Source organism: Eurosta solidaginis, chromosome 5 (genome assembly GCF_040869045.1).
Source record: "Eurosta solidaginis isolate ZX-2024a chromosome 5, ASM4086904v1, whole genome shotgun sequence".
Lineage (NCBI taxonomy): Eukaryota > Metazoa > Arthropoda > Insecta > Diptera > Tephritidae > Eurosta > Eurosta solidaginis.
Genome location: NC_090323.1, coordinates 57,057,173 through 57,072,102, shown reverse-complemented (window position 1 = coordinate 57,072,102; position 14,930 = coordinate 57,057,173). Strand labels below are relative to the sequence as shown.

Here is a 14,930-nt window from a genome sequence, read left to right as displayed (position 1 = left end):
CCTTCAAATTTGGCCCAACTAACAAAAATCAGAAATTCCTTCAATACATATGCGCCACAAGTAAAACAAAAATTGTTTGTTTTTTTTACATATTCTCCTTGTGAACTCATAATAAATAACGCAATGAATTACAAAAGCAAATACTATGGTTATATGTCAACTGAAAAGTGTTTTTTGTATGATACCCGTATTTCAAAAACTCGAGCTGCTAGAAGAATATTAAAGGACAGAGTTGAAATCAGAGACCCCAAATTAGTGGGAAACAAAAGAAAAAACTCCACGCAACAGACAAAAAATGCTTTTTATTATGAGTTTTTTATACCTTTCATGAACATGAAATGGTATATTAACTTTGGTCCGATGTTTGTAACGTTGAGAAATATAGAAGATAGACTCACCATTAAGTATACCGAATTGATCAGGGCGACGAACTGAGCTGATATAGCCATGTCCGTCTGTCCGTCCGTCTGTCTGTTTGAACGCAAACTAGTCCCTCAAATTTTGAGATATCTCAATGAAATTTGGCACAAGGATGTATTTTTGCATTATATTAGACATTTGTCAGATCCGGTAGGATCGGACCACTATAACATATATCTCCCATACAACCGATCGTTCAGATAAGACGATTTTGGTCATTCCTGCCGCAATTAAGAAAGTATAAACATGAAACTCAGTGATATATATTATAATATATCTTAGAAGATATCCCGAAAAAATCACTTTGATCGGAGCTATATATAGTATATATCCCATACAACCGATCATTCAGATGGAAAGATTTTTGGCAATTTCTCCCTTAATTTTCAATACAAAAACGTTAAACTTGGTGATATTTATTCTAATATATCATAGAAGATTTCATAAAAAAATCATTTCGATCGGAGCTATATATAATATATCTCCCATATAACCGATCGTTCAGATAGAAAGATTTTTGGCCATTTCTCCCTTAATTTAGAAAGTATAAACGTGAAAATTGGTGATATATATTTTAATATATCATGAATAGAATATTTTCTGAAAAAATCACTTTGATCGGAGCTATATATAGTATATATCCCATACAACCGATCGTTCAGATAGAACGATTTTTGGCCATTTCTCCCTTAGTTTCGAATATAAAAACGTGAAACTTGGTGATATATTCTAATATATCATAGAAGATTTCCTGTAAAAATCATTTCGATAGGAGCTATATATAATATATATCCCATACCGATCGTTCAGATAGGGGGGTTTTTTGCCATTTTTTATTTTATATTTATCTTAAAAATCGTTTAGGTATGTACATCTTTTCACTATATATTTCTTATCTTATACATCCGATTATTTGAAGATTACGAACGGGATTAGATTATTGTTCAGCCCCATTCATGAAAGGTATGAAGTCTTCGGCACAGCCGAATACAGTCCCGTCCTTACTTATTTTGCTTACTTTTATTCAAATCGAAATTGAACGACTTTATGTTTTCCAGATGGTCCCAGATTTTATTTTTTTCATATGTTTAGGCGAAGGTGAATTTCCATCTGGCAATCTGTGTTATACCCGCAACACATTGAGCACAGATACTAACTCTTAAATTATATTTGACATTCAAAATCGACCCACCTTAATGTGCAGACATCTGGATTAACAAAAGTGTTTATGTTTATTTAAGCTCATGGAATTTCTATTATTTGTTTAACAAAATTATGTTAATTCATTATTGTTTAGAATTATTTGCTTTTGCTCTTCCGTTGAATATTTTAAAGTTTATCTGTGCATCAAGCGGCATACTCATAATTTTATGTTTCACAACATTGTTTCGAATATTTATATATTTTTTTGTTTATTTTTATTTAGTTAACCTCATTATTAGTTTTTCCCTCAAGTTCATACAAACAGACGTATATACATTTGTAATCACAAATACGCTTGATTTTTTTAAAATCATTTCATTGCAAACTGTTTATCATTTAATTTAACTGCACTTGCCCAATTTTTAAGAGCAGGCAACAATCAATTTAATGCGTTTGTTTTATGACTACCAAATTTGTTTAGCACAACGAGTTAAATCTATGGCTGGATCATCCACAACTATGGACAGGTTAGGTGAGGTTGATCCAGCCGGTTCGTGAAGAACTGAATGAAGGAGTACAAAGTGTTACCAGAAATTTGCAAAAAGACCAAATTGAAAACTCTATCAAATCTCGCCTTTTTTAATCTCGCTCAATCTGATAGGGAAGTCTATGGTACAAACTTCCTGGTAGGCGTTCTTTTTATCTAGCTCAACCACTTTTTCATTTCTATCTATGATTTATGTTTCTCTGTACTCCAAATCTTTGTAGTGATTGCTTCCACTCTAACACACTTGCGGCCGCCGTAGTGTGATGGTAGCGTGCTCCGCCTACCACACCGAGGGTCGTGGTCATCTCCCGGTCAAAGCAAGATCGAAAATTCAGAAAAAAGTTTTTTTAATTAGGAAAAAGTTTTTCTAAGCGGCGCGTCCCTTGGCAGTGACTTGGCCAGCACTCCGAGTGTATTTCTGTCATGAAAAGCTTCTCAGTGTAAATTCATCTGCCATGCAGATGCTGTTTGGAGTCGGCATAAAACAAGTAGGTCCTGCCCCGCCAATTTGTAGGAAAAATTAAAAGGAGCGCGATATAAATTGGGAGATAAGTTCGGCCCAAAATCTCTTCGGAGGTTATCGCGGCTTGCATTTATTTATTTTGCTATGCGAGATGATTGCTTTAATTGCTGCTTAGCTGCCATTATAAAAGTTGACGTAGTTACTGTTTAAGCTGTTTTACTACAGTGTTGCTTCTGCCTTGGTCACGGCTACTACTTCCTCTTGCAAGACACTACAGTGATCTAGCAGCTTGTAAGCTCTGTATTTTTCCGAATCAGCACAGTATACCGCATACACCACCCCTTTCTTTACTTTGAACCCATCGGCATACACGTGTATCACCTCGTCTGCCATTTGAGCACCGCTAACGCCAACTTTCCACCTCTTTGTAGTTCTAAGATACTCATCGAAGCGTAGGTCGAATGGGGCTATTGTATAAAAGGCTCAAAATTTAATACCTTGTCCAATAAAGATGCGGCCCGTTTTAACTGGAGATGGTGAAAGCGGCCTAACTGCTCGGTACACCGAAAATATCTCTTCAACAGCTGTTTCAAAGTTTTGATTAACATCTCAATAAATAACAAGTAAGGAAGGCTAAATTCGGGTGTAACCGAACACTACATACTCAGTTGAGAGCTATGGATACAAAATAAGGGAAAATCACCATGTAGGAAAATGAACCTAGGGTAACCCTGATATGTGTTTGTATGACATGTGTATCAAATGGAAGGTATTAAAGAGTATTTTAAGAGGGAGTGGGCCATAGTTCTATAGGTTGACGCCATTTAGGGATGCCATAAACGTGGACCAAGGCTGACTCTAGTATTTGTTTGTACGATATGGGTATGAAATGAAAGATGTTAATGGGTATTTTCAAAGGGAGTGGGCGTTAGTTCTATAGGTGGAAGCCTTCTCGAGATATCGCCATAAAGGTGGACCAGGGGTGACTCTAGAATTTGTTTGTACGATATGGGTATCAAATGAAAGGTATTAATGAGTATTTTAAAAGGGATTGGGCCTTAGTTCTATAGGTGGACGCCTCTTCGAGATATCTCCATAAAGGTGGACCAGGGGTGACTCTAGAATTTGTTTGTAAGATATTGGTATCAAATGAAAGGTGTTAATGAGTACTTTAAAAGGGAGTGGGCCTTAGTTCTATAGGTGGACGCTTTTTCGAGATATCGCCATAAAGGTGGACCAGGGGTGATTATAGAATTTGTTTGTACGATATGGGTATCAAACGAAAGGTGTTAATGAGTATTTCAAAAGGGATTGGGCCTTAGTTCTATAGGTGGACGCCTTTTCGAGATATCTCCATAAAGGTGGACCAGGGGTGACTCTAGAATTTGTTTGTACGATATGGGTATCAAATGAAAGGTGCTAATGAGTATTTTAAAAGGGAGTGGGCCTTAGTTCTATAGGTGGACGTCTTTTCGAGATATCGCCATAAAGGTGGACCACGGGTGACTCTAGAATTTGTTTGTACGATAAATAAATAAAAAAATGAGGCGCTATAACCTCCGAAGAGATCTAAGGCTGAGCATCGATATGCTTATACGATATGGGTATCAAATGAAAGGTGTTACTGAGTATTTTAAAAGGAAGTGGGCCTTAGTTGAATAGGCGGAAGCCTTTTCGAGATATCGCAATAAAGGTGGACCAGGGGTGATTATAGAATTTGTTTGTACAATATGGGTATCAAATGAAAGGTGTTAATGAGTATTTCAAAAGGGATTGGGCCTTAGTTCTATAGGTGGACGCCTTTTCGAGATATCTCCATAAAGGTGGACCAGGGGTGACTCTAGAATTTGTTTGTACGATATGGGTATCAAATGAAAGGTGCTAATGAGTATTTTAAAAGGGAGTGGGCCTTAGTTCTATAGGTGGACGTCTTTTCGAGATATCGCCATAAAGGTGGACCACGGGTGACTCTAGAATTTGTTTGTACGATATGGGTATCAAATGAAAGGTGCTAATGGGTATTTTAAAAGGGAGTGGGCCTTAGTTGAATAGGCGGAAGCCTTTTCGAGATATCGCAATAAAGGTGGACCAGGGGTGATTATAGAATTTGTTTGTACGATATGGGTATCAAACGAAAGGTGTTAATGAGTATTTCAAAAGGGATTGGGCCTTAGTTCTATAGGTGGACGCCTTTTCGAGATATCTCCATAAAGGTGGACCAGGGGTGACTCTAGAATTTGTTTGTACGATATGGGTATCAAATGAAAGGTGCTAATGAGTATTTTAAAAGGGAGTGGGCCTTAGTTCTATAGGTGGACGTCTTTTCGAGATATCGCCATAAAGGTGGACCACGGGTGACTCTAGAATTTGTTTGTACGATAAATAAATAAAAAAATAAGGCGCGATAACCTCCGAAGAGATCTAAGGCTGAGCATCGATATGCTTATACGATATGGGTATCAAATGAAAGGTGTTACTGAGTATTTTAAAAGGAAGTGGGCCTTAGTTGAATAGGCGGACGCCTTTTCGAGATATCGCAATAAAGGTGGACCAGGGGTGACTCTAGAATGCGTTTGTAAAATATGGGTATCAAACGAAAGATGATAATGAGTATTTTAAAAGGGAGTGGGCCTTAGTTCTATAGGTGGATGCCTTTCCGAGATATCGCAATAAACGTGGACCAGGGGTGACTCTATAATGTGTTTGTACGATATGGTTATCAAATTAAAGGTATTAATGAGCGTTTTAAAAGGGAGTGGTGGTAGATGTATATGTGAAAGCGTTTTCGAGATATCGACCAAAATGTGGACCAGGGGGACCAAGAACATCATCCGTCGGGTACGGCTAATTTATTTATAATGTAATAATACGAACAGTATTCCTGACAAGATTCCAAGGGCTTTTGATTTCGCCCTGCAGAAGTTTTTCATTTTCTTTTACTTAATATGGTAGGTGTCACACCCATTTTACAAATTTTTTTTTTCTAAAGTTATATTTTGCCTCAATAAACCAATCCAATCACCATTTTTCATCCCTTTTTTCTTATTTGGTATAGAATTATGGCATTTTTTTTCATTATTCGTAAAAGTGGGCATGGTCATAGTCGGATTTCGGCCATTTTTTATACCAATACAAAGTGAGTTCAGATAAGTACGTGAACGGAGTTTAGTAAAGATATATCGATTTTTGCTGAAGTTGTCGCATTAACGGCCGAGCGGAAGGACAGGCGGTCGACTGTGTATAAAAACTGCGCGTGGCTTCAACCGATTTCACCCTTTTTCACAGAAAACAGTTATCGTCATAGAATCTATATCCCTACCAAATTTCACAAGGATTGGTAAATTTTTGTTCGACTTATGGCATTAAATGTATTCTAGACGAACTAAATGAAAAAGGGCGGAGTTACGCCCATTTTGAAATTTTCTTTTATCTTTGTATTTTGCTGCACCATATCATTACTGGAGTCGAATGTTGACATAATTTACTTTTATACTGTAAAGATATTAAATTTTTTGTTAAAATTTGACTTTAAAAAATAATTTTTTTTAAAAGTGGGTGTTCGTCATCCGATTTTGCTAATTTTTATTTATCACACAAATAGTAATAGGAGTAACTTGCCTACCAAATTTCATCATTATATCTTCAACGACTGCCAAATTACAGCTTGCAAAACTTTTAAATTACCTTCTTTTAAAGGTGAGCGGTGCCACGCCCATTGTCCAAAATTTTACTAATTTTCTATTCTGCATCATAACCTCAGCTCACCTACCAAGTTTCATCGCTTTATCCATATTTGGTAATGAATTATCGCACTTTTTCGATTTTTCGAAATTTTCCATATGGAAAAAGTGGGCGTGGTTATAGTCCGATATAGTTCATTTTAAATAGCAATCTGAGATGAGTGCCTAGGAACCTACACATCAAATTTCATCAAGGTACCCCAAAATGTACTCAAGTTATCGTGTTAACGGACGGACGGACATGGCTCAATCAAATTTTTTTTCGATACTGATGATATATGGAAGTCTATATCTATCTCGATTCCTTCATACCTGTACAACCAACCGTTATCCAATCAAAGTTATTATACTCTGTGAGCTCTGCTCAACTGAGTATAAAAATAACGCTTAGTCCGTTCAGGCAATTCTCAGTCATCATCGATCATTAATAAGTTTTTAAGCGTCGCTTTTTAACAACATAAAGCTTCTCGAGTCTGTTGGTGACGTCTTTATCAGCAAAATGCGTATGCCAAAGTCGAACTTCACTTAACCATAAAGCATGTGAATCATCCGGCAATAATTTACAGTAAAGCTGAAGTACATAATTTATCAAAGAACTGTTTATTAAAAGCTCTTATTTCTACCGGAAATACGCAGGCAAAATTTAAGAATATATAAAGATGTTTTATGAAGCGCTCTTGTGAATGATAAAATAAATATATACAGATTTATTTTCGCTGAGAAGCTTTTCATTGCATGAATACATTTGGAGTGTTTGCCAAACTTCACCCAAGGGATGACACTGTTCCTATAAAAACTATTTCTAAAGTATTTGAATTAGCTTTTCCCGGGACTTGAACTCAGGACTTTGGTGTTGTAGACAATCGCGATATCACCACAAAGAAGGTATATAGAAAGAGATTTTATAGTAACCTTCAATTTAATCAACTTGTATGTCGAAGCGTTGGGTTTGTCGTGAGACTGGTTTTGATATTTGTAAATGAATGACATACTCCAGCTCACAGATTGAGTTTTTTTTTAATATACTCTTTAATGTCCATTTAATGAATTCTTAGCCTTTGCAAGCACCTCGAATTCATTAATTGGTATTTTTGAAATTTGTAAATGTTAACAAAAATATGTTTCACTAATGTGCCAGAGAATTTTAAATCTTATCTCGGTTTCTACTTAACGTTTCTCGTATTCAGGAACACATTAAAGAATTCTAGAAAATTCAATTTCTATTAAAATATTATCCTTAGAAAAATACTTGAAAGGTTATTGCGGAAACGCGTCCCAAACCCATTAAGTGAACTTCAGCCAAATAAATAACACGTCAAAAGAGGTTAATTGTAACTAACTGAACAGAGCTCACAGAGTACATTAATTTTGTCCGCATAACGGTAGTCCGTAACGGCATAAACTAATCGAGATAGATATAGACTTCTATATATCAAAAAAAATTAATTTAGCCATGTCCGTCCGCCCGTCCGTCCGTCTCTAACCACGATAACTTGAGTACATTTTGAGATATCTTAATGACAATTGGTATGTAGGTTCCTGGGCACTCATCTCAGATCGCTATTTAAAATGAACGAAATCGGACTATAACCACGTCCAATTTTTCGATATCGAAAATTTCGAAAAACGAAAAAGTGCGATTATTCATTACCAAAGACGGATAAAGCGATGAAACTTGATATGTGGGTTGAACTTATGACGCAGAATATAAAATTAGTAAAATTTTGGACAATGGGCGTGGCACCGCCCACTTTTAAAAGAAGGTAATTTAAAATTTTTGCAAGCTGTAATATGGCAGTCGTTGAAGATATCATGATGAAATTTGGCAGGAACGTTACTCCTATTACTATATGTGTGCCAAATAAAAATTGGCAAAATCAGATGACGAACACGCCCACTTATAAAAAAAATTTAAAAGTCAAATTCTAACAAAAATTGAGTGTCTTTACAGTATATAAGTAAATTATGTCAAAATTCAACTCCAGTAATGATATGGTGCAACCAAATACAAAAATAAAAGAAAATTTCAAAATGGGGGTGGCTGCGCCCTTTTTCATTTAATTTGACTAAAATAGTTTTAATGCCATAAATCGAACAAAAATTTACCAATCCTTGTGAAATTTGGTAAGGGCATAGCTTCTATGACGGTAACTGTTTTCTGTGAAAATGGGCGAAATTGGTTTGAAGCCACGCCTAGTTTTTATACACAGTCGACCGTCTGTCCTTCCGCTCGGCCGTTAACACGATAACTTGAGCAAATATCGATATATCTTTACTAAATTCAGTTCACTTACTTATCTGGACTCACTTTATCTTAGTATTAAAAAAGGGCGAAATCCGACTATGACCACGCCCACTTTTTCCATATCGAAAATTTCGAAAAATGAAAAATGCCATAATTCTATACCAAATACCAAAAAAGGGATGAAACATGGTGATTGATTTAACGCAAAATATAAATTTAGAAAAAACATTATAGATTGAGATTGACACCTACCATATTAAGTAGAAGAAAATGAAAAAGTTCTGCAGGGTGAAATCAAAAGCCCTTGGAATGGGCAGGAATACTGTTCGTGGTATTAAATATACAAATAAATTAGCGGTACCCGATAGATGATGTTCTGGGTCACCCTGGTCCACATTTTGGGCGATATCTCTAAAACGTCTTCACATATACAACTAAGGACCACTCCCATTGAAAACCCTCTTTAATACCTTTAATTTGATACCCATATCGTACAAACACATTCTATAATCACCCCTGGTCCACCTATATCGCGATATCTCGAAAAGGCGTCCACCTATAGAACTATGGCCAACTCCCTTATAAAATACTCTTTAATACCTTCCATTTGATACCCATGTCATACAAACACATTCCAGGGTTACCCTAGGTTCATTTTGCTACATGGTGATTTTCCCTTATTTTGTCTCCAAAGCTTTAAGCTGAGTATGTAATGTTCGAACTTGGCCTTCCTTACTTGTTAGCATACAAGATGGGTAGTCATGGCAGGTATGCCCATTAAAGAAAAAACTGGTTTTATATCATACCGAGGACAAAATAATGGCAAGATTTTGGGAACACGTCATTTCGGGAACGTTCTCAGAGAATCAAATTGCATGTCGAATATTATTTGTATTATTTTTTGCAAGTTTTCCGAAAAGATTTTTTTTAATTTTAGTTATTTGTTAGTTTTTTGTCAATTTTTTTTCACTGGTTTTCTATTGGTATTTTATTTATCATCCACATTTTTTCCTTTGTCATATTTTGATCTCTCGTTTGGTGAAGAGGGCATCAATGGGCGCCGGTACTAAACCCCTCTAAAAAAAAAATATTCGTTTTGCTTTCCTGAACAATTTTTGAAAAACTTACTCTAAGGGTGTTTCATCGCGTGGGTCAGTTGTAACCTAAATTATATCTTTGTGCAAGTATTTTGACAAAATAAGTTAGGGCTTTTAAGTTCTAATAGATCGGCTCACATCCTTCATATTCAATTATTACTCCTATAAATTGTCATAAGTTTTATAGTTCTCACGGGTGAGGCAATAAATAGACGATATCCATTAGTCAAGATATATATCGCACACCTTGAACAAAACAGCGAGCAATTCAAAAAATCAGCGATTGATTATTAGTGGAACTAAAGTCTAATTAAGTGGACAGATCGGTATGCATTGAATTGGAAAATCGGATACACTACGTCAAAACTTCAGATTTTTGACATAGCTCTTTATTGATCTAGTTGTGCGATATTATTTAAATTTTGCGAATATATGGAAGTAGTTCCTTCGTTTAAATTGTCTTCAATAGTTATACGGACAAGTGAGGAATCTAGTAAAGAAGAATTAAATATTTTAAATGTTATACTAACACAAGAGTCAGTTTCGATATTTTACTGAAAACATTTCATGAAAACACGCATACAAGATATTTCCTATAGCTACAATTTCTCTACGCCTCAAGATCTGCTGCACATGAAGTTACTTTCGAGCGTCGCTAAAAAAAGCAAACAATTATTGAAAAAAATAAAAAAATTAAATTTATTCAGCTATATTCGTCCCGAAACCAAAGGAAAATAGGTATTAAACGTTGTTTGCATCCCCGTGCCTTTGTAAATTATGAAAGGCGGACTAGAGAAAAGGGTGATTTCTAGTTTCCAACACTTTTTAGCCTTTTACACGCTTCAACAATGTCTAACCAAGCTGTTGTGGTGTTTAATACTCCTTTTCGCTTTGGTAATATACCTTTCACGCACTTTTATTAACTAAAATAACATTTTTTAATTAATTACACAAATTTGCATACAAAACAAGTAAGGAAGGCCAAGTTCGGGTGTAACCGAACATTACATACTCAGCTGAGAGCTCTGGAGATAAAATAAGGGAAAATCACCATTTAGCAAAATGAGCCTAGGGTAACCTTGGAATGTGTTTGTATGACATGTGTATCAAAAGAAAGGTGTTAATGATTATTTAAAACGTAGTAGGCCTTAGTTTTATAGGTGGACGCCTTTTCGAGATATCGCAATAAGGGTGGACCAGGGGTGACTCTACAATGTGTTTGTACGATATGGGTATCAAACTAAAACTTATATATGTAATACCATATATGTAATACCACGAACAGTATTCCTGCCAAGATTCCAAGGGCTTTTGATTTCGCCCTGCAGAACTTTTTCATTTTCTTCTACTTAATATGGTAGGTGTCACACCCATTCTACAATGTTTTTTCTAAATTTATATTTTGCGTCAATAAACCAATCCAATTACCATGTTTCATCTCTTTTTTCATATTTGGTACAGAACTAAGGCATTTTTTTCATTTTTCGTAATTTTCGATATCGGAAAAGTGGGCGTGGTCATAGTCGGATGTCGGCCATATTTTATACCAAGATAAAGTGACTTCAGATAAGTACGTGAACTGAGTTTAGTAAAGATATATCGATTTTTGCTCAAGTTATCGTGTTAACGGCCGAGCGAAAGGACAGACGGTCGACTGTATATAAAAACTGGGCGTGGATTCAACTGATTCCGCCCTATTTCACAGAAAATTGTTATCGTCCTAGAATCTAAGCCCCTACCAAATTTCACAAGGTTTGGTAAATTTTTGTTCGACTTATGGCATTAAAAGTATCCTAGGCAAATTAAATGAAAAAGGGCGGAGCCTCGCCCATTTTGAAATTTTCTTTTATTTTTGTAATTGGCTGCACCATATCATTACTGGAGTCGAATGTTGACATAATTTTTCTATCCTCACTGTTGTCAATTAAAAAAATGGTGCGGAACCAAGGTTTCGTTTACCATGGAACCTCCAATAACAATTTTTTGGCACCGCTACGATATACGACACTTTGCTGATATTGTTGTTAATAAAATATTGATATTTTTATTCAATTCACAAATACATATGCAAATTTAAATGTGGTGACGTTTTCTTTACAGGGCGTCACATTTCGGAAGCCTCCCGACAGATTAACTCTGGTTCCTTATTGCTGCTCAACATTTTCCTGCTATTTTTTCACGCTGCGTGCAGACAGAAAAATGCTTTTTAGATATCACCAATTGGATCATAAATTAATATACAATAGTTTTTCGAGTTAGTAGTCATTCGTTTTTACGATATTTATCAAAAATGGGCAAAGAGTAACAAAGATAGAACAAATACATTAACTTAAAATTTGTTTTCGATTTAATAAACGAAGTCAACAATAATTATTTTCATACATATGAAATCATTTTAAAGCATCTACAAGAATAGGAAACATTAAACAATCTACATTTTACATCAAAAATATTAGAGAAACCTACACTTCCTGTAAATTTTTTATTGGTTTTTCTTTTTCACTGGAGGGACATTTATTTTACCCAATAAGAGTGGCAAAGAACGATATGGCTTTGAAAGGCTAACTTAGACATAGATACATAGATGTGTAATTTTATATAACTCCAACGCTGTCAGCCTAATTTAGTTTGCATCAAATCTCTTTGGTGATGTGTTCGCTAAATCGAGAGACTACTGTTTAAAGAGTACATTATAATTTTAAGTTACATTAAGCAAAGCAAAAATTAATGAATGAATTAATATGCATAAAAGTAACACAATTTAGTCACTGTATCAGAAAATGTGTTAAAATAAGTAGTTTTATATAAACATTAAGATTTATAATAAGTTGCACTACAAGCAACTTAATAATATTAATAAAAAATTAATGCCATATTATGCACAACCATAGAATGTTAAAACTTAAGCAATTACATTGATGATTAAACTATGTGAAACCAAAAATACCCGGGCAGTGCTGCTACTTTTCCTGTACGCATCGTCGAGTGGAACATGCATCGAGGTAAGCCATTTTCCAAACATCTTCAAAATCTACGCATAAGCCTGTTTTTAGTACCTTGCGGTATGCATGATAGATACTGGATATGTGTGAGTTGACAAACGAACAGAAAATTTATTTATTTCATTCAGTCTAAAAAGTACAGGCTTTCTTACAGACTAGTTAAAAATAGAAAAGAGTTCCAGCTTAAAATTATAAAAGCTATTATTAAAATTAAGAACACTGCTATATCGATTTTCTAGATTGTAGGTTTAAGTGGTCAGAGGTATCGCGGACTCTTAGAAAAAGCTTGACGTCATCTGCAAACATTAGACATTGAGCGAACTTGAATTGCTGAGGCAGATCATTGATAAAAATTAGGAATAGTAAAGGACCGCAATGGGCACCTTGAGCGAATCGGCTCCAATTGACACATATAGCATCCTGTTTTCCAAAAAACTTGAGAAGAATTTCAACAGGTTACCATTGATACCGCACATCGCCAGCTTGCGTAGCAGTATAGAATGATCGACCTTGTCAAACGCTTTGTCCGTATAAATAACATCAAGTTGCTCTTGGCTCTCAAAAGCACCAACAATTTGATTTGTGACTAAAGCTAAATTAGTGGAAGTGGACCTTCCAGGAAAGAATCCATGCTGGCACTCAACTATAGCATTACCGATGTAATCGAATAGTTTACCATGCAATATATGATCAAATACTTTTTCAGAGTACTCTGCTTAACAATCGGTCTGTAGTTGCATATATCATTGCGGCGACCAGATTTATATACGGGATTTATGGAGCATAATTTCCATGAGTCTAAAAAACTTCCATTGCTCAGGCATTCTCGAAAGAGAAGCGCTAAAGGCTCTGCAATGGTGTTCGAACATATTTTAAAGAAAAACGGAGAAAATCCCTCAATATCTGATTTTGTGCTACTTGGCAGCTTAGAGATCGACAGAAGAACATCATCTGCAGTAATATCAAAAGAAGAAATTTGAGATTGGTATCCAGAGAAATACCGGAATTGGTGAAGAGGTAAACTTTGAATATACCTTCTGAAATAATTTGGCAAACAAGTTACACGTTTCTTGCATATTGCTGGAGCCTTCTTCATCATACTCCATGGTCATGGGGAAGCCATTAGTCTGTCTCTATGAATTTATAACCGACCAAAAACTAGACGGATTTGTTTTCAATTTCGATTCAAGTTTAATCATATATTGCTTGAATAAAAACTTATTAAGACGATCAAATTGCCTTTTAAATGTAATGTCATTAAGTCGATAAGTTTCATTAAAGCTATTTCTATATCTTTTGAAGGCTTTATTTTTCCTATTTTTAATATTATTAAGTTTCGCATTATACCAGGGTGGTCTCTTACTAGAACTATTACGTTTTAAAGGTACGAAACTCGAAATGGCTGATAGAAGTATTTCCTTGAAAATTCCGTAAGAAGACTGTGGTTCATTGGAGGAGTTCAAGAAAGTCCAATCAGTGGCTAAGAAAAACTGGTTTATAGTCACACGGTAGGCCTTAAAATAGTTATACTCCAACGTAGATTGAGCCTGCTTTTGTTTTTCAAAATTATAAAACTCGAAATTTATAGCCAAGGCACTGTGGTGTAAGCTATTATCCAAAATTGGAAATAGACATTCTCCACATGATATTTTTAGGTCTGCAGATCCAAATATTAGATCAAGAAATTTGCCATTCCTATTAGGATTAATATTATGTTGTTTTAGCTCATGTGAGAACAAGGTGCTTACAACTAGCATATCGATAGCGGATCTAATATTTGTGGGTAAAGTATTGCAATCATTGGACCAAGAAATATTACTTAAATTAAAGTCACCTAAGTATATAATTTCATCAGATGAATTAGAGTTATTGATAACACAATTTTTGTTGTTCACTTTTACGGGGTTTTCCAACTTCGTCGTAACTTGGCAACACTATTTTGTCCTATACTAATTTTTTCTGAACATGCAAAAAACAAAATAAGTCATCAAATAAAACTATATATAGTTTTCGCTAATTGGTAGTCGGCTTCCTAGTTCTGAAAGGGTTAGATAGTGTATAACAACAACAGGGTTCACTGGGCGCGATCTAGCGAAGGTGTTTACAGATTATGTATGTGTGGTTTGACTTAAGACCTGCTTATGCTTCTCTGGATCAAACAGCTGAGTAAGCAGGTGCCGGTTCTCAGCATAGTGCTTACGGAGATGTTTCCTTATCGCTCTTGGAGGCTCGACTAGATCAAGCAGTTGCTTGCGGGGATGTCTGTTGTCCAA

The 14,930-nt window shown here is 35.4% G+C and overlaps 1 protein-coding gene across 11 annotated transcripts in view; it reads left to right on the top strand.

Annotated features, from left to right (window-relative positions):
- Window positions 1-12,494, top strand: part of LOC137254421 (uncharacterized) — a 272,003-nt gene extending 259,509 nt beyond the window's left edge. For all 11 annotated transcript variants that reach the window (XM_067792062.1, XM_067792060.1, XM_067792056.1 and 8 more), the window contains one exon: window positions 11,756-12,494. In XM_067792062.1, coding sequence (XP_067648163.1) covers window positions 11,756-11,865 — 110 coding nt within the window. In that variant the 3' untranslated portion in view covers window positions 11,866-12,494. The remainder of the gene's footprint in view (window positions 1-11,755) is intronic.
- The last annotated feature ends 2,436 nt before the right edge of the window (window positions 12,495-14,930 follow it).